The sequence below is a fragment of the Centropristis striata genome, chromosome 11 (genome assembly GCF_030273125.1).
Source record: "Centropristis striata isolate RG_2023a ecotype Rhode Island chromosome 11, C.striata_1.0, whole genome shotgun sequence".
Lineage (NCBI taxonomy): Eukaryota > Metazoa > Chordata > Actinopteri > Perciformes > Serranidae > Centropristis > Centropristis striata.
The window spans coordinates 7453574-7474797 of NC_081527.1; the positions used below are offsets into that span (position 1 = coordinate 7453574).

General features: G+C 37.9%; 1 protein-coding gene across 1 annotated transcript in view; it reads left to right on the top strand.

Annotated features, from left to right (window-relative positions):
• The window catches only part of ctnnd2b (catenin (cadherin-associated protein), delta 2b), a 240754-nt gene that overhangs the window by 206458 nt on the left and 13072 nt on the right, over positions 1–21224 (top strand). Inside the window, exons 16-20 of the mRNA XM_059344042.1 lie at positions 3815–3932; positions 5806–5988; positions 12812–12985; positions 14098–14248; positions 18885–19140. Coding sequence (XP_059200025.1) covers positions 3815–3932; positions 5806–5988; positions 12812–12985; positions 14098–14248; positions 18885–19140 — 882 coding nt within the window. The remainder of the gene's footprint in view (positions 1–3814; positions 3933–5805; positions 5989–12811; positions 12986–14097; positions 14249–18884; positions 19141–21224) is intronic.

Genomic DNA, 21224 nt, shown 5'->3' on the forward strand with positions numbered 1-21224 from the left:
ATTTGGTAACTTCAGTGGATATCAAAATGAGGTCCCTATGTCTCTCTGTGAGGTCGTAGAACCACATGGATTTGTAATATTTAAAGAAAAAAAGTTGCAAATATACTAGATTAAAGTGGCAAATCTCCAAGAAAAAAAAGTCACAGATTCAAGAGATTTAAAGTGGCAAATCTGCGCAAAAAAAGTTGCAGATTTACGAGGAAAAAGTGAAAAAAAACTTTTTTTCTCCCAGATTCACCACTTTAAATCTCATAAATCTGCGCATTTTTTTCTCGTACATTTGCATCTTTAACCTCGTAAACTTTTTTCTCAAAATATCACCCCCCTCTCCCGGGTCCGTATGTTTTTTGTTTTTTTACACATTCTGGCAGTTTGTAATATCCTCCAATATTCTCTAGGGTTGAAATTTGGAATTTGCAAGTATTTCAATGAGTTTCCTATTAAGGGTTAAAATCAGTTTTTCGCGAAAGCTGTTCAGCAGGTCAGCAAAGTTTCCTCAGCTTGTAACTTATATACTTTATAAATTGTTATATTTATGTTTATTTTCATATTACCACATATTGTGATTGTTTTTGTAATTGTTTTTATAACTTTGGAGCAATCTGGAACCAGAATTTCCTTCGGGATTAATAAAATTCCCTTTTATCTTATCTTATTTCAACTCTGACAACTTAAAATCCAGACATTACAGAGGTTATTGCCCCAAGCCGAAATATCCGCAGAGGCCTCCTCCTCTCCAGAACAAATTGAAGAAATTATTAAAACCATTAAAAAATACTAAATAAAACAGTTTCACCTAAAAATCAGCATTTCTCTGATGCTGTTTGGCGTGCCGGTGGAGGGACGGAGTGTGGAACATTTGCTCAGCTTGTTACTCTGGTAACAAAAAAATCCAGTTAAAATATTTAGTTAAAAAATCTGAAAAGTGTATCAAAGAAATACGGCTTCAATCTGGATAAAAAGTTTCGACAGCGTCTGGCAAACAACAACGATGCTGACGCGTGCCCCTTGTTGGACAGAGTGCGCCATCTAGTGGGCTCCGAAAATATAGAAAAGGGTTCATGAAGCTTCATTTGGACATCACTACTAAATGGACTTTTGTCTGAATTATTTAGCTTTCTGTTTACTGGTATCACTTCTATAATCCTTATAGCAGAAAAGCCAATTTGAGGAAAGTTCAAAGACTATTAGGCAATAACACAGTTTACATGAGTAAATGGATAATGTAAAACACCACAGCTGTATAAAATACCCACCATGCCTTTAAACTTTAGACTTTAAAATTTTAGTGATGTCCAAATGAAGCTTCATGAACCATTTTCTATATTTTCTGAGCCCACTAGATGGCGCTCTCTGTTCGATGAAGGGTTAAAAGCACACTGAATTAGCCTTTCTTGAGCCTTTTTCTTTAACCCAAGAACACCATCTAGTGGGGTCAACAAATACAACTAATGGCTCATGAAGCTTCATTTGGACATCACTACTTTAAACCACAGATTTGCTTGAGACTCAGATGGTGAGGCTTGTTATTAAGGACATGGGGAGAAAGAATGCGGCTAATGGAGTTTTGGAAGCTTGGTGCCATTTCTCACTGACACTGAGGGCACAAGCATCTCCTCGCCATCTTTAATAGTCTGACATTTAAAGGGCATTACACTCAGACTTTCCCTGCTCTCTGTCTCACAGGCATGCATACATATGCAGCACTATCACATATCCATATGCTTCTACATGCTTACACATAAAACTTGAATGAAACGACTGATAATTCAGTTTGTCTGTGATACTTTGCAGAAGTGTGTAGGATTATCTATGGAAGCCCTTAATTGAAAAAGTTTTGTCAGGGTTATTTTTTTTCAAGTTTCTGTATTTTCAAATTCCGTTAATTAATTTAGTAATTTAATGTAAGTTTTGGCTTGAGATGTTTTGCTACACCATTACCTCATGTTCTTAATAGGACTATTTATTTAATTGATGTGAGTTTACATTTTTCCATGCACTCTAAACCACAGACTGTATAAATAATCAGTCACCTCTTGATTTATGGACTCCAGATTTGAAGCCTCGAGACTGACATTTTAGCAGCACGCATCATGTTTTTTACAACCAGTGCACGCAAAGAGCAGACTGAGGGCCAACGAACGACTCATTAAAATGTCCTTTAGTCCATAAACACACTGTGAAATGTACTAGAATGAAAGCAAACAAATTACTCGGTAGTGACTTGCCAATTACAAGGTAGCCTAAAGCATAGATTTATTGTCTTTTTTATTCTAAATAAATACACAAAATAAATATAATATTTTATTGAGGACCTGAAGCTAACAATTGACCCCATAAACTCATAATGAGAATGTTTACTGAGGTAATAAACCAAAAGAGAAGTAGCATAATTTTCTCATAGACTTATACACCTCATAATTTTCTCATAGACCTATACAAACAGACTGATGTAGCTAAAGAAAAAATGCAGATTTAAGGCCCTTTGCTTGCTCTAAACACATGTTAAATAATGCACAAAATATGAATATTATGTTTGTACATGTTCCGTCTGGTAACATATAAACTAGTGATGTCCAAATGAAGCTTCATGAACCATTAGTTGTATTTGTTGATTCCTCTAGATCAGGGGTAGGCAACCTGTGGCTCCAGAGCCACGTGTGGCTCTTCAGGCCATCTGCAGTGGCTCCCTGTGGCTGTGACCAAAACATTTATACAAAATGAAATTATTATTTTTTTTTTACAGTTTTTATTAAACATTGGTGTAGACCCAAAGCAATTTGCATTCTTCGATTGTAAAAATGTGAAGCTTATATACGGCATCAAAACTTTTTATTTATTTTTTTTACTTTTTGGTCAACTTAAATGTAAATCATAGCTTATGGAAGTCTACGGCACGACACCTTAACCTCTAAATTTTTACCTACTTCAAGTCTAGTTTTAAGTTTCTCTAGCTTGGCTAGCTTTCAATTCCAAATCTCCTGAGAAATTTGAAGTGTCAAGTGTCAAGCCTCTCATTTGCACTTTGGTTCTCACTGCTTTCTGACAAAATCATATTGATTAATGATCATTATGACCTATTAGTAAAGCTGGTAAAGTTTACACTAAGTAGACTGTTTTATCCTCATTGTTAAGCTTGAAATAAGGTTTGCGGCTCCATTACAATATTTTTCCCCTTTTTTCGGCCAACACTGGCTCTTTTGCTCATAAAGGTTGCTGACCCCTGCTCTAGATGACATTCGTGGTTTAAAGAAAAAGGCTCAAGAAAGGCTAATTCAGTGTGCTTTTAACCCTTTGTTGGACAGAGAGCTCCATCTAATAATATAATAATATAGAAAATGGCTCATGAAGCTTCATTTGGACATCACCAATTTAAACTCATCTGGAAGAAACTACTATTTAAGAACATGGGTTAGTGGTGCATTTCAGCCTCTTGTGGAGGTAATGAGTATTACAAGAGCAAACACAAGATCCTGACAGACAACCAAGGAGAAAATTCATTTTTAAGGAACTTATCCTAGCAAAGCATCTTTTCACCCATTGTTAAGTTGTAAACAGAGGAAAGAAAACCTTTTAGATTGAGACAATTGAGAAAATGGTTCACAGGATCAGATCAGTTTTATTCTCACTTGCCTCTCAGGGCTTCTGTAATAATCAGGAGCTGTGCAGCATGTTCAGTGTTCTGTTGGACTGTTTATTGATTATGTGTATGCATGTGTGTGTGTGTGTGTGTGTGTGTGTGTGTGTGTGTGTGTGTGTGTGTGTGTGTGTGTGTGTGTGTGTGTGTGTGTGTGTGTGTGTGTGTGTGTTACAGGAATGTGAGTTCTGCAGGCGAGGAGGCCCGGAGGAGGATGAGGGAGTGTGAGGGCCTGACAGACGCTCTGCTCTACGTGATTCAGACGGCTCTGGGGAGCAGCGAGATTGACAGCAAGGTACTGACTGCAGTGCACACACACACTCATAGCATCTATCTCACGCACAAACACACACACACCTGAATAAAAACATGTGCATTATGATGAAACAAAAAAAGAAGCATGTGTGTGTGCCCAGGACTGTGTGTAAATAACTGTCCAAGTAATTGAATAGAACTGTTTATTTCTGCTTTGTAAACATGTGTACCATGATGATTACTATGTAAAGAATATTTATCATTTACATGAATTTACATGAGTTATATGCAAATGTGTTCTATCAGTCTTTGCGTACGCTGTATATGCATATTAATTTGTATAAATTGTGTGCCTGTGGTTAATATGTAAATATCCAAGGCTTGCAGGCCACAAACTACACACTAAATATAACAAAATTCAGTCATTTGTTTTGTTTTAAGACCAATAGTATTTAGTGTTTAAGATATGTTTTATAAATTAATTATGAATATGTTATATAAAATAGGAATCTAATGAGGAAAATATATTTTTTTCTTTCTTCATTTCTTCATTGTTGGTTTTTTATTTATTAATATTACACAAAAATATCAGTAATAAATTAATTAAACAGTAGCTTGAAACAACAAACTTTCACAAAAATGTACCAAATGTCTTTACCAAATGTTTAAAGCTTATAAGCAGGGGTTACATTGGGACTGTGTGTGTGTGTGTGTGTGTGTGTGTGTGTGTGTGTGTTCTTGTACTTCCTACATAGCGAGGACCGGAACATGTTTTTAACCAAAAAAGTGGGGACATTTTTGCAAAATGGGGACATTTAGGCATTTTTGAGATTTCAGACTTTGTTTTAGGGTTTGAGTACAATCAGGTTTATGCTAGGGTTAATGTTGGGCATTTAGTTGAGTGATGGTGAAGGTTAGGATAAGGGTTAGGGAACGGAGCTCCCCTAAAAGGCGTCCGATCAGATACAGTGCAATGCCACAACACGTCCTACGTAAATAATGTTGTTTTGAGAAATTAATTTAAAAAATCTTCAAAATTGAGGATACACACCTCCGTGCCAATTTAAGAAATCTTAGGTCAGTCTGACTAAGATTTAGCGAGATATGCCCTAGACACACACACACACACACACACACACACACACACACAGACGCTTCTTGCTTTAAAGATAGATATGCAGTTAGTGTCAGATTAGTGCCGAGCCACAGACAACACCAGGCCAGTTTAACCCCAATGAGTGCATACAGTCCCAAGCTTGGAGAGCTTGTCATTTTTTACAGTGCACCATATATCACTCAACCCAGTTGACCAGTGACACAGAAACATCACTAGTGAGAGTGAGTGAGTGTTTGTGTCTGTGCTTTTATGTGAGCCTGAGAGCAACCATGTGTATCTGCTTGTGTGTGCATATGGGCTACATACATAGCCGTGTGTTTAATGTGTACAGTGGGCGTGTGTGTGAGTGCATGCGTGCATGTGTGTGTGTGTGTGTGTGTGTGTGTGTGTTGAGTGGAGGCTCTTCACAAGGAGATTTTTAATCCTTAGAAATCCTTCACAAGATCAAAGTCTGTGACTGTTGGCTGCAGAGCCACTCACAACAATGGGATTAGTGTGTGTGTGTGTGTGTGTGTGTGTGTGTGTGTGTGCGTGTGCGTGTGCATGTTTGCGTCTGTCTGCATTATGCACGCAGCATGTGTGTGTCTGTGTGTATATTGTATATTATACAAGCACAGTGTGTTCCTATGTGTGTGTGTGTGTGTGTGCCTGTGGGAATATGTGTCTACAGTATGATTCTGAGTGTGTTTGTCCGTTCGCCTGATTCCCATCTGTCCCTCCTTCATGTCTGTCTCTTTTCCTCTCACCACATTTCTTTTTCATCGCTCTCTTTCTTCTTTTTTTCCTCCACCATCAGACCGTAGAGAACTGTGTGTGCATCCTGAGGAACTTGTCGTACCGGCTGGCTGCGGAGACGTCTCACAGCCAGCAGGGGGGGTCGGAGGAGCTGGACGGTCTGCTGTGTGACACCGGAGGGAAGGACGCAGAGAGCTCTGGGTGCTGGGGCAAGAAGAAGAAGAAAAAGAAGGGACACGACCAGGTGGGGAAACAGAAACTTGGTATAGCTTTATATTAAGGTCCTTGTAATAACCATTAATAAACAAGTAATAAGGCCCTTGTAAGTCCTTACAAGATAATTATTAACATTATTGTGTGTTTATAAGCTTATATAAGTGTTAATAATGGCATTACAAACACCCATGACCCACCCATTATGTCTTTGCCATGCCTTTATTAATCTTATTTTGTTTGCTTATTGATATTAAAATATACTTTATTGCTCATCTATTATGAGTTAACTATAAGTTAACTATGCTTTTTGCAACTACCGGATCTAAAGCGAGAACAATGCCTTATTACTTGTTAATTAATGGTTATTAAGGACCTTATTATAAAGCATTACCGTACTTTGTTTCTTTTTTGTCTTATTTTCTCTCTATGTTCCCTTCCTTTCATTTATTTCTTGTTTGAAGACAGTGAGGTTCTCGTTTGGACAGTGTGTCCACAAAGTGCTGCAGATCTGTGAAGTTAATAATGTGTTGGATTATTATAGTGGATAATAATAATTGATGGTGGTCTTGGCTAAAAAAAAAAGGCTCTATTAATGTGAATTGAGTGTGTTTTCGGTAGTGATGTCCAAATGAAGCTTAATGAACCATTTTCTATATTTTCGAAGCCCACTAGATGGCGCTCTCTGTCCAACAAAGGGTTAAAAGCCCACTAAATTAGCCTTCCTTGAATATTTTTCTTTAAACCAAGAACGCCATCTAGTGGGGTCAACAAATACAACTAATGGTTCATGGAGCTTCATTTGGACATCACTAGTTTATATGTTACCAGGCGGAACATGTACAAACATAATATTTATATTTTGTGCATTATTTAACATGTGTTTAGAGCAAGCAACCACCGTAGGTGTCCACAAAGTGCTGCAGATCTGTGAAGTTAATAATGTGTTGGATTATTATAGTGGATGATAATAATATGGTGGATTCATGGTTGTCTAATGTCTGCAAACAGTCCTCTGAATAATATCCAGACTAATGGTGCTGTTGCCCTCTACTTCCCTTTACTGAAACAGGGTCAGGGACATACAGTACTAATAGGCAATGCTAAGCTGTAATGTCTTATCAGTGCATACCATAGACTGTGTAAAGAATGGAGGACACGTCTCCACTTCCTCACAAATTGAGGTCTGAGTAGTTAGACGTCACACAGAGCCGGAGTCTGTGCAGTAGTAACAAAAAGTGTAGCCTGGTATCAGGTTTCTGCTTGATCAATCACAGGTCAATTATAGCCATCTCATTTTTTCATATCAAAACCTATCAGAAAAATAAACACTTCAATGTGATAAGAACTATCTAAAATTACCTCTACTAAGGCTCACTGAATCAGTTAATTGTTTTAAGTCAGTTCTCAAAACACATTTTTACAGACTTTCATTCACGTGATGTTGGTCTTTTTAACTTGTGTGGTATTTTTTTTCTTCTTCATTGTTGGTTTCTTATTTCGCATGAATGAGTTTTATTCATGATTGTTCTGTCAAAGCACTTTGTGAAAGCTGTTTTTAAAGGTGCTATATGAATGAAGGTGTTATTACTATGAGTTTTTATTTTTGCTTATATGGGGTTGGTAACCTAAACTGCAGCCTTTGTAGTCATTTCTCAGTCTCTTTTTAGTAATGTTCAGTCTTTTTAGTCATATTTCAGTCTCTTTGTAGTTATTTTAAGTCTCTTTTTAATAATTTTTCAGTCTATTTTTAGTCATTTTCAGTTTCTTTTTATTATAATTTAGAGCTACACCTTGGGGTCCTGGGCCTGTGCCTAGTGATGTGCCAATGAAGCCTCATGAACCATTTTTATTTCATTGTCTGAACCCAATAGATGGCGCTCTTTATTTAAGAAAAAAAGGCTCAAGCAATCATGCAAGCGCCGTCTAGTGGGCTCAGAATTTTTTTTAAATGGTTCATGAGGCTTCATTGGCACATCACTACCTGTGCACAGTAGGTCCGTTCAGTGACCTTTCAATGCCCGTAACTAGTGAAGTGACAATGAAGTTTCCAGAACCATTTGCTTTATTTTTTGACCCCAATAGATGGCGGTCTTGGCTAAAAAAAAGGCTCTAGTAATGTGAATTGAGTGTGTTTTCAGTAGTGATATCCAAATGTAGCTTCATAAACCATTTTCTATATTTTCGAAGCCCACTAGATTTCCAACAAAGTGTTGAAAGCACACTGAATTAGCCTTCCTTGAGAATTATTCTTTAAACCAAGAACACCATCTAGTGGGGTCAACAAATACAACTAATGGTTCATGAAGCTTCATTTGGACATCACTAGAGTCATCATCATGTAGTTTGTCCAGCAAAGCAAATATTCTATTTGTAGTTGACAATGTAAAACATTGTATGTACATTTTATAATCATGTGCATTAATGTTTAATATTCTTTAAGAAACGCATTTGTTTAAGAAAGCAACCTTCTGAGTTCCTTTTTCGTAGTCAAATCAATACAAATTCTCATAGAAATGGTAAAATTGGTTTCAAAAACCCCATATCAGTTGGTCCCTAGTAATCACTTATTGCTGCACATTGACCACAAAGCCAGCAATTTCAACAAGGAGACATAAAAGATTCAGTTTCTGCATTTCTAGGCTCTGTAGGGCCCTGGTGGTTTATTTTACTTCGCCTCCTATTTCATGACAATATATTCTCTTATGGAATTTTAATAACTACATAAAAATCTACATTTACACAGAGAGTACATAATGCATGAAGGTTGTGCTCTGGTTTATTCAACACTGTGACTTTATTGCTCTGTATTCCCTGTCAGATACCCCCACCAGGATAATTAAAGATAAACAATAAGGCACAATAGCAGCACTGTAGACAGAACGTCCCGAGCCTTAATCATAGAGCATCTAGTGTGTATTTTTCTAAGACATGATCCGTGCCATTATATGCTTTCATTTATATAATTTTGTCATCCGTCTCGTTTCGGAGCAGATGTCACTGTTTGCTTATTTTCCCTTCTTTTCCAATTTGAGGATTCAGTGTCTCATATTGCTGTGCAGCTCTGTGTTGCTTCTGAGTTCAGGAACATTTGCTCAGTTCACCCTTGGTTCACAATATCGCTCAAATGAATATTTATGAATGAATGCACCACTGCTTTCTTTGATATTCATGATGTTTGAGCCAGAGTTGTTTTTCTACGTCAACTACTGATCTTCACCCACCACCTGGATTATTCACAATAAGGTGACTCACAGGTCCATGTGGAACAGCTTGATTATGTGATACAAATACCAGCATATTATTTCTTGTTTGTCTATGAAATATCACCACTACATGGATCATACATATTTTTACAGCTCACAGATGGACTTTGTAGACACATACTACCTGTGCTCAGAATATTTAATATTTTGCTGTACATTTCCTGAGTCTGTCCATCTGTTGCCAACAGGAAGAGTTTCATCCTCCAGTTAGTTAAAATAAAATTAGTGCTCTTTTAGTTGTAGAATTGGCAGAAACCAAACGGCTGCCATGGAGTAGGCTCTAACCTCTTGTCATGCTAATAAGCAATCAGCATCACATTCTGGTTGAGTGGAAGACGTCTTTTACAACTTCTAGTGAAGCTGTGGGGATTGAAAAACCCAACACTTCCGGTGGATCGGGGTGGGGGAATTGCTCATTAGCCCTGCATGCTTTTTTTTTCTCCCCTTTCATTTCTAGAAAAGACAGAGGAAAGAGATTTTTTTAAATAAATGCTAGTGATGAGCCCAGGCCTTGAACTTCCATTTGCCAAAGCAAACCCTCAAGGAATTTTTTGTGTATCCAGGCAGAACCAGGGAGATGAGGGATCTTAAAACTAACCCTGGGATCAGATTGTAAAGGGACAAATCATAACCTCTCTATAATGATAATACCCCCCAGCCCCCACCCGCTCCATTCGCTCTATCTGTCTGTCTCCACTCCAGTGCAGCTGTGGGTGATTACCATGAAGTAGCGATTGGGGAGCTTGTTGGAGAGGGCAAAACTCCATCGGCTGTGGGGTAATTAGAGGAGAGAATGAGGAGAGGAGGGGCGAGGAGAGGAAAGGAGACGAGAGAAGGATATGTCGGTGGAGAGTAGATGAAAAGGGAGAGTAAAGGAAGTTGGGGTTAATGGGCAGGGGGGGGCTAGAAAATACAAAAGGATGAGAGAGGAGAGAGGGGAAAGAGGAAGTAGTAGAATAATGAGGTCAATGACAAAAAGGGAAGCAAATGAAGACATCAGTGCAGTCTGTTGGCAGCGTTACAGCGCTGATAGATGCCATGTGAGATTACGTCATCGCAGATGGAAGGAGGTTTAAAGTATTTTCCATACAAAACAATCATGTGGACTGATATTATTTAATTACAACAAGTAGGAAGCATACAGGACGTGCCAGATTGGCTAATACTTCATGTAGCAGACCAAGAAATCAGTATGAGATAATGTATCGACCATACAGGCCAAGTACGTATGTGCATAGATGTACTCAGCTATACTTTACTAAATTGCAGTACTTCACACTGCTACTACTACTACTGGTAAATGGACCTGCACTTACATATTCTAGTCACTTTGCAACCACTCAAAGCGCTTTACACTACAGACTGCGCTCATTCACCCGTTCACACACACATTCATACTGGTGGCAGAGGCTACCCTAAACGGTGCCACCTGCCACCATTGGGAATTCATTCACACACCGATGAACACAGCATCGGGAGCAATTTGGGGTTCAGTGTCTTGCTCAAGGATAGTTCGACATGTAGGCTGCCATGGTCAGGGATAGAACCACCAACCATCCGAACAATGGGTGACCGCTCTACCAACTGAGCCACAGCCACCCCACTCTGCTATATTATACAGGCCAGTGTACTGTACTGTAGTACACATATACTGCTGAAGTATATGATTATCCAACTGCATATATTACAGTATATAATGGTACTTGTAATTCTATACAAAGATGATTATATTTTTTTGAAGAATCTTACCAAACGAAGCAACAGCATCTCATCACAGATGTGTAGTAGTTCTGTTCATACTATCTGCTTGGAGTACGCATTCAGCACATGCAGAGTAGACCACCACACCAAACTACCACTTGTAGCATAGTGTGGCTTCACTGACAGCAAAATAGTGGCAGGTGGAGTCTCTGCATACACCCTCTGATGACAAGATTTAGTCACAAGGATCCTTGCACACTTATGGAAAGTATTACTTTGGCTTTGGTCCAGTTTTCATTGGCTTTCAATAGGCTTACCCCATAGCCTGTATAAAATCTAGACATAAACAAAGAGTTTCCGTCAGCGAATTAGAAGATTTGCATGGGAGAAGCATGATGGAAACATCAAGATTTGAAAACAACTTTAGAAAATGTGCACAATAGTTACACAATAGACATATTAAACATTTAACTCATGACTGATCAGCTGCTTATAAGTTGCCCAGTTGAATATAATTCCTGAAGACATATTTTCTCTCATGGGTGGCCAAAGTTATCCGATGAGCAACCTCTTTCATTTATTTTTCTCTCTTGCTCAATCTCTTCTTCTTCTACTGTTTACTTATTTATTAGCCTACAACAATTTATTACCCTGCCATCTTCTGACCAAAGTAAGTTTGTTTATTCGATCTAAACCAGTTGATGGAAAGGTCCCTAATTTGCATTTTCTTTAATGCAACATTTCAAAATTTTATGGACCCTAACCCTAAATCCTAACCCTAAAATCTAACCATAAACCCTAACCCCAACCCTAACTGACCGGATCAGCTCGAAAAAAAATTCCCACACTTTAATTATTTTTTCTTTTAAATGAAAACTTTTAATTAACTAAAGAAATGGGTCGCTCCCTCAAACTCAGCCCGAATCTCCTGCCTCCATCTTTTAAAACCACTAAATTTTAACTATTTAATAGATAAAGGACACCTTTTGAATGGCTTTTATTAAAGAAAACCCCTGTCTTTTAAGGAACTTTTAAGTTATATGGTCCTCCTGTGCCCTAAACCCTTTAATTGAAACACAGCTTTAGTCTCTAAAACATCACCCATAGTTTTCTGAAAGGGAGAATTATCTGTATAAACATGTTAATTTTTCTTGTAAAGTTGGGCATTTTAATATGGGGTCAATGAGGATTGATTCCTTTTTGGAGACAACCTCAAATGGCAAGTTGAGGAACTGCACTTTGTGGCACTTCCTGTTTGGCTTCACTTTTCAGGTTTAAAAGTTGCCACTTGTTCTACACAGTGCACAGAGCAGCATCATTTTATATGGATGTGTAATAGACTTCTCAGTATGAGGTGGTTCATGTGTGTCTATTAACAGGTTACTTACCCCAGTTGAAAGCAGGCTTATAATCTCTAGTCAGCTTTCTTTCATTTTTTCAACTAAACATTGACAACATTTGCTAGCAGATTAAGGAGATAGCTAAGCCCTGCTCTCTGTATTCATAAAACAACCAGTCCAACACACAGTCCACTTCACATTAAATGTCAGTGAATTATATTGTAATATATCGTCGTGTCACTGAGAATCTCCTGTATACAATAACTGACAGTTATTATTGAGATACAGTACGTGTGTGTATTTTTCAAAATGCATCATCAATGCATGAGGAAATGTCAGATTTCAATAACAGAGGAGATAGAAAAACAAAATACACAAATAGATGAATGCCAATCTATTTATACACTGTTTATGAATAGTAAACCTTCTCCCTCCTTCCCCTGTTGTTGCCTGAGGGGACCGTGCTGGCACCCTACCACTGTCAAACCTCGCCTCACACAGAATTCAAAATGCCTTTCTATTCTGAATTGTGTCTCATCTTCCGTAGTGGGACGGCGTCGGCCCATTTCCAGACTTGGCGGAGCCCCCGAAAGGCATCCAGATGTTATGGCACCCCACCATCGTCAAGCCCTACCTCACACTGCTGTCTGAGTGCTCCAACCCAGACACCCTGGAGGGAGCAGCTGGGGCTCTGCAGAACCTAGCTGCTGGCAGCTGGAAGGTGAGGCCCGTGCCTATATCACTGTGATACTAAAGGCCATGTGCAGACGTGCACTGAAACTCCAGTAGGTTCCAAAATGTTCTCAATGTGAGACATATCAGCACACAGAAAGATTAGAACCCCTCCAGCCCCCCAAATTCTGGTCATTTTAGAAAATCTTACTTACCGGCCCTTTAAATATTTCCTCATGAATGAGGAACATTTGGTTCACATCTCTCTGAAATCAATTCAAGCCAGAATAAATGCATATCCTAATAATAAATGTATCCTTTCAATAATTTACAGATAAATTATACAAGAGACTAGATGGCGCTCTCCGGTCACCAAAGGGCTGAAAGAACACTCAATAACTACTGCTTCAGCCTTTTTCCTTAAAGAAAGACCACCATCTAGTGGCTTCAGAAAATAAAAATGGTTGTTGAGGCTTCATTGGCACATCACTACAAAAGACTAACTTTATTGATTGTTAACTGTATCTGTTAAATGGCCCAATTATGGTCTGTTGATACATATTAGAGCACAATATGGCCAGAAATGACAGAAAAACACCATATTATGGGACGTCCAAAACGACCCCTTTAAAAAAATGCCTCAAAATGCTAGAAATGGCAGAATTATGGTCTTGTGATACATGTAGTACTATAGTTTGTCCAAAAATAGGGAAAAAACACAATATTATGGGATGACCAGAAATGACCCCCTCAAAAAAAAAGTCATACTATAGTATGTCGATTTTTATCAAAAAGTGTGAAAATTTCCAAAAGCTTAAAAATGCTAGATATGGCAGAAATATGGTCTTTTGACACGTGTAGTAGTATAGTTTATCCAAAAATAGGGTAAAAACACCATATTTTGACCATCAATTATAGTCTGTTGATACATATTAGAGCATAATATGGCCAGAAATGACAGAAAAACACCATATTATGGGATGTCCAAAAATGACCCCCTCAAAAAAAAGTCATTTTCGTCAGCTAAGCATAATTTGGTACAGTTTAGAGCATCAATCCAATTACACCAGAAACAAAAGAAAAAAATGTATCAATAACAGTGAAAACAACGTGATGCTGTCTCTGTTCACTGTGAAACCATGGCTTCTCTGTCCTGCCCAGTGGTCGGTGTATATCCGGGCTGCAGTGCGTAAGGAGAAGGGTCTCCCCATCCTGGTGGAGTTACTGAGGATAGACAACGACCGGGTGGTTTGTGCCGTGGCCACCGCGCTGAGGAACATGGCTCTGGACATCAGGAACAAGGAGCTCATTGGTGAGTTGGTCACACACACACACACACACACTGCAAATTATTTGTTTCTTACCAAGATTTTTTTTTAAACTTAGATTTAGAAGTGTTAGAAAATGTATATTGCTTTAAGAGTTAATTTCTTATTTTAGGTGTTCAACAGCTTATTTTGAGATTTAACAATCTTAATTTAAGACATCTTGTCAAGTGAAATTATCTGTCCATGCAGCAAAATCATTTCCCTCAGATTTAGTGTTTTTATTTTGTTTTTAGACACCCCTTTTTTAAGTGCAGACTGGAAAACAATGACACAGAGAATAATCTGTCAGTGGGTTAAGCTCTTCCACTCCACCCTACCTCAGAGACATTTTTGTCTTTTGATGGTATAACGGTTTGGACACATTATGATATAAGTGTATTGTTGTCATTTCCATGTTAAATTATGTCTAATGAGTCGTTGGTTGTTTTTGGTTGTTGCACAGATTTGGTGCTTAATCTAAATATTTTTACTAGTGATGTCTAAATGAAGCTTCATGAACCATTTTCTATATTTTCTGAGCCCACTAGATGGCGCTCTCTGTCCAACAAAGGGGTAAAATCACACTGAATTAGCCTTTCTTGAGCCTTTTCCTTCAAACCAAGAACGCCATCTAGTGGGGTCAACAGATACAACTAATGGTTCATGGAGCCTCATTTGGACACTAATCACTAATCACTAATCACTAATTTTTATCACCTTAGAATTTATTTAAAAAAATGTCAAAAATCCCTTCAATATACCACATTAAGACCCCAATACCATGAGGAATACCAACAAACATCCATGCATTTTTTGACACTAAGATATCTTAAGGTCAGAGGTCAAGGCATCCTTTTGAAAATGGACATGTCAGTTTTTCCCAACTATAAAGTGTTTTATAGATCAAGATATCATGACATGGTTTATACTGGTGTTGTCCAAATGAAGCTTCATGAACCATTAGTTGTATTTGTGGACCCCACTAGATGGCGTTCTTGGTTTAAAGAAAAAAGGCTCAAGAAAGACTAATTCAGTGTGCTTTTAACCCTTTGTTGAACAGAGAGCACCATCTAGTGGGCTCAGGAAACATAGAAAATGGTTCATGAAGCTTCATTTGGACATCACTAGTTTGTACTATTAGATGTCTTAGGTTTCCTATTTTAATGTGCTATACATGACAGTTAGAGGTTAATGCATCATTTCCAAAGCAAACTTTATTCAAGAGTTCCACTTGAGTGTCATTTTTTGATAGAATTGGAGTAGTGTGTTTAAGTCTGCCTTCAATTGAAGATAATGGCACTAAAAACAAGTGCTGTTATCCTGACCTACTTGCAGAATTACTCTCTTGCTTTAATAATGAATATGATACTTTAAGTTTAAGTAGACATGTTTAGCAGCTATTTTTCTTTAAAAGAAGCTTTAAATGTCACTTGTGTAGAGGGTTATTGCTGTTAGGAATGGCTGACTGGCACCGGGCTTGTATAAAAAAGTATTTGTGTGTAATTCTGCAGATATAAAGACAGACAGGGTTCCTTTGAGGTGACGGCAGTGTTGCTCTGACTGATGGTTCGATGCTTGATTTTCCTTTAGAGACCCGGCGATGTCTGTAATAAACTCTGCTTTTCTGCTGGTCCCCATAGCAACAACCGCATGCCTCCTTCCTCTTGCTGTGTCTGACGCTGGAGGCTCTGAGCTAAGCTGTCTGTGTCTGCATGTGCTGTCTACATACATGAATCCAGCCAGTCATGTGTACAGTGTATGCAGGCTGTAATGTCAGTCTTACGCTCTGTGCCACGGGGCATGTGTGTATGTTTTGATAGGACATATTGTCCCGCCTTCACTCGTGTCGTGTTGACATGATGAAATTGCATTAGAGACGCGACATATTGTCTCGTTGGATCCTCAGAGCTTTCAGCAGTAGATATCAATATTGTCTGCACAGACAGATCCGCTGTGAGCCAACTGGTGTTTTATTGCTGCAATGTCCCAAACTTCACTGAGCGCTTAACTTTTGCAAATACTGCAAGTGAATTGTTAAATTAATCCTTTGCATGGTTCAATCATGTTTAATTACTTGCTGTAATAAGCCAGTTTATACAGTCATGGGAAAAAAATATTAGACCACCCTTTTTCTCCAATTTATTGTTCATTTTAATGCCTGGTACAACTAAAAGTGCATTTGTTTGGACAAATATAATGATAACAACCCAAAAAAGGCTCCTAAGAGTTTAATTTAAGAGATTATATCTAGACATTTTCCATGGTTATCTTGATAATAACCAAAATCATTATCAAGAAAACCATGGAAAATGTTATTTCATGAGTGTTTCTATTGTACATCTTTGAAATAAATGTATTTTATCATTAATTAGTCCAAGTATTCAGTATAAGTACAGTACAAATGATCATTTTTATTGTATTAGGTCCTTTAATTTTAAATCAAATTTGGATGAATGGGTCATTTATGACCCATGTGTGTGTAAAATTGACGTAATAATACAAAAAATACTTTTCTTCATAAAATATCAAAGGAAAAATGGATATAATGATCTGTTGTAATAAAAAAAAGATGTTCAAATTATACTTGGAATATTCAATCAAAAAAGAAAGAGCACAGAAACACACAGCCAACATGAAATAAAATGAGAAATGAATGTGGGTCATTTTTGACCCATGTTGTGGATTAGAAGGGGTCTCCATATGTTGTGCATCAAAGGGTTAATGGTGCAACCATGTTAAGCCCATATTTATCTTCAGTGGGGCAGTTGTGCAAAAGTATAGAGTTGCTAGGTTTTTTCTTTTTTTTACAGTGTATTTTTATTAACTTTTCTTATAAGCAAACATACAGAAGACAGGACCAGACAAAACGACAAACCAACAACAACAAGCTGGGAATACCAATACAAAAATCAAAGACCCAGACAAAATAATCAATTCCAGGTAAATGTGACAGGTACAATGTTTAGTACAGAGCGAAATACAATGGGAGCTAAAGAAAAAAAGAAAACACATAAAAAATAATACAGTTTTAGAGTTGCTAGTTTATATAATGTACATCAATATTATTTTTGGAATGAGTTTGTGTTTTATACTCAAAAGGATCAAATCAGAAGGAATCTGCAGCGTATGGTGTATTCTTCATGCGCCAGCAGGATTTTTGCAGCAGGAGAACATAGAGTGTGGCAGTGAAGTGTCAGTGGGTCATGTTGTGGCCCGCCCCCACCACCCCGGGTGGTGACCCAGTCAGAATGAGGGCCAGAGGTCAGAGTGGACAAGATTGTCTTACAGCAGCACTGGGCTGTCATGGGAAATGTAGTCAGTCGGTGATAGATCACATGGTCACGTCATCATTGTGTCTGACAGCCACACAGCCGGGTTTTATTACAGAGTCGCAGCTGGAAGTCTTAGCTTTCTTGGGTTTTTCAGGTAAGAAAGTGGAAAGAGGGAATTGATTGAAAGAAAAAATCCACTTAGGGACTAATGTCTATAAATTATTGAGGTAAATTTTAGGGGTGAACAGAGAAAGTTCCTTTAACTTCTCAATCCAAATCATTTTTACTTATACTATGTTATAGATTAAATCATCTCACTAGTGCAGGGAGAGGCAACCTGCAGCTCCAAAAAGCACAATAAATACTAGTGAAGTGACAACGAAGCTTCATAAACCACTTTTTTAATTTTGTGAGCCCACTAGATGGTGCTCTTTGTTCAACAAAAACCTTTGTTGAACAAAGGGCTGAAAACACACTCAATTACCATTAAAATTGCTGGTTTAAAGAAAAAGGCTCAAGAAAGGCTAATTCAGTGTGCTTTTAACCCTTTGTTGGACAGAGAGCGCCATCTAGTGGGCTCAGAAAATATCGCAAATGGTTCATGAAGCTTCATTTGGACATCACTACTAAAAAACACACTCAATTAACATTAATAGAGCCTTTTTAAAGCCAAGTCTGTCATCTAGTGGGGTCAAAAAATAAAGCAAATGGTTCTGGAAGTTTCATTGTCACTTCACTAGTTACGGGCATTGATGGATCACTGAACGGACCTACTGTACACAGGTAGTGATGTCCAAGCTTCATGAACCATTTTCTATGTTTTCAGAGCCCACTAGATGGCGCTCTCTGTCCAACAAAGGGTTGAAAGCACACTGAATTAGCCTTTCTTGAGCCTTTTTTTCTTTAAACCAAGAACGCCATCTAGTGGAGCCAACAAATACAACTAATGGTTCATGAAGCTTCATGTGGACATCACTAGTTTTCAGCCCTTTGTTGAATAAAGAGCGCTATCTAGTGGGCTCAGAAAATAGAGAAAATGCCTGTAACAGCTCTATAATGTATAAGTAAAGTCAGTAAATTCAGTCAGTGAAGCCTCATGACCCACTTTTAAAATTTTCTGAGCCCACTAGACGATGCTTCCTTGGTTGCTTGAGCCTTTTTTTTTTTTAAGCCAAAACCGTCATCTAGTGGGGTCAAAAAATAAAGCAAATGGTTCATGAAGCTTCGTTGTCACTTCACTAATAAATACAGTAGCATAACAAAATCTCATATTGCCTTTTCTTCTTTTTCCATCTCGTCTCCTCCTTTCCACCTCCAAACCAACATTATTCCATCTCTCCCCCACCCACCCTGCCACTCTTGCCCACAGGTAAATACGCCATGAGGGACCTGGTGCACCGTTTGCCCGGGGGCAGCAACAACAACAACAGCAGCGGAGGGGGAGGAGGAGGAGGGAGCACCAACAGCAGCATCCTGGTGGGGAAGACCATGTCGGACGACACCATCACGGCCATCTGCTGCGCACTGCACGAGGTCATCACCAAGAACATGGAGAACACCAAGGCCCTGAGGGACGCCGGCGGCATCGAGAAGCTCATCGGAATCGCACGCAGCAAAGGAGACAAGTGAGTCGAATGGGAAGATGATGTCAGGTGGAAGTGGCTGTAAAGGAAGCAGACAGGAGTGCAGAAGGAAGAGACAATGAGGTTGGGGGTAGAAAAAATAGTCAAATTTAGAAAAAATTGTCAAATTTTAAAATCCCGAAAAATACTAAAATGGCCCAATTATGGTCTGTTGATACATGTAATAGTATAGTTTGTCCAAAAATAGGGAAAAAACATTTTTACAATTTTTACAATTTTAACATGCTTAAAATGCTTCAAATGGGTCAATTATAGTCTTTTGATACATATTAGAGCATAATATGGCCAGAAATGACAGGAAAACACCATATTATGGGATGTCCAAAAATTGGAACAACAGTATGATTTTTTTCAAAAATGGTACAATTTTAAAATGCCTAAAAACGCTGGTAGTATATAGTTTGTCCAAAAATAGTGAAAAAACACCATATTATGGGATGTCCAAAAATAAATAATAATAAAAAGGTTGGGGGTAGAACTCTATCATGAGGCAGAGTTCTTAGCAGAGATGTGGGTCATTAGCCGTGTTTCCATCAATGAATTTTGATGCGCATTTTGAAGATTGGCGTGAGAAAAGCTTGATGAAGGCACACGTGAGTTAGAGATGACTTTTACGAATAAGTTCTTATAACTAATGCATATAACTCTCATGACTGATCAGCTGTTTCCACTCTGATGATCAGGACGAGCTAACATGAAAGGACAAATATAAATTGCCCAATTGAATATAAACGAAGTCATATTTTCTCCTTTTAGCAAAATGTATTCTCTCTTGCTCACTGTCTTCTTCTCCTCTGCTGTTTACTGACAGATTAGCCTGCAGCAATACATTTCACTGCCATCTTCTGACCAAAGTCTGTTGATACATATTAGAGCATAATATGGCCAGACATGACAGGAAAACACCATATTATGGGATGTCCAAAAATTGGAAAAACAACAACATAGTATAATATGTTGATTTTTGTCAAAAATGGTAAAATTTTAAAATGCCTAAAAATACTGGTAGTATAGTTTGTCCAAAAATAGTGGATAAAAACACCATATTATGGGATGTCCAAAAATAAATAATTTAAAAAAGTTTCAAATTTTAAAATGCCTAAAAATGCTTTAAATGCGTTACTTATATTCTGTTGATACATTATAGAGCATAATATGACCAGAAATGACACAAAAAAACACCATATTATGGGATGTCCAAAAATTGGAAAAACAACAACATAGTATAATATGTTGATTTTTGTCAAAAATGGTAAAATTTTAAAATGCCTAAAAACGCTGGTAGTATAGTTTGTCCAAAAATAGTGAAAAAACACCATATTATGGGATGTCCAAAAATAAATAATTTTAAAAAGTTTCAAATTTTAAAATGCCTAAAAATGCTTTAAATGAGTTACTTATATTCTGTTGATACATTATAGAGCATAATATGACCAGAAATGACACAAAAAAACAACATATTATGGGATGTGTAAAAAATGACCCCCTCAAAAAAAAAAGTCTAGAAAGGCCTAAATATATAGGTTGATTGGTGGAGCAGGAGAAGAGAGAGGTACAGAGAAGTTTGTCGGTGTGTTGCACTAGTAGGTGGAATAAGAAAGGGTTGGAACATGAACATGGTGCAGCAGAGACGGCTGAGGCAGGAGCAGAGCGCAGGTACAGCTTTAGAGAGGCTGTGTGCTTGTTTTAGAGCTGTGAGTCAGCAGTCAAAACAGACAGAAAAAGTCCAAAAGAAAGTTTGGCATCCCTACATTTTTGGCAGGTTGCAGGTATGATTGTTTTGCCTTTGCAGGGCAATACTGTTACACAAATGGCAAATAGGGTTCTAACTTTTATGTCCGAAAGTTGTATTCTCTCGCTGTAATACTCTGTGAATGATAATAGGCTAAAACTTATTTCTTTCGTCATTCAAAAAATAAATAGTCTAAAAATAAAGAGTCGTTTTAGTGCTACTGAAAGTATAAACCATAGATAAACACATCTTTTCTTTTCTATTCTTATTCTTCAAAGACTGTTTTTTAAGCCCCCTGCTTTGCATCTCTGCAAGGGCATGATATGCAATCACA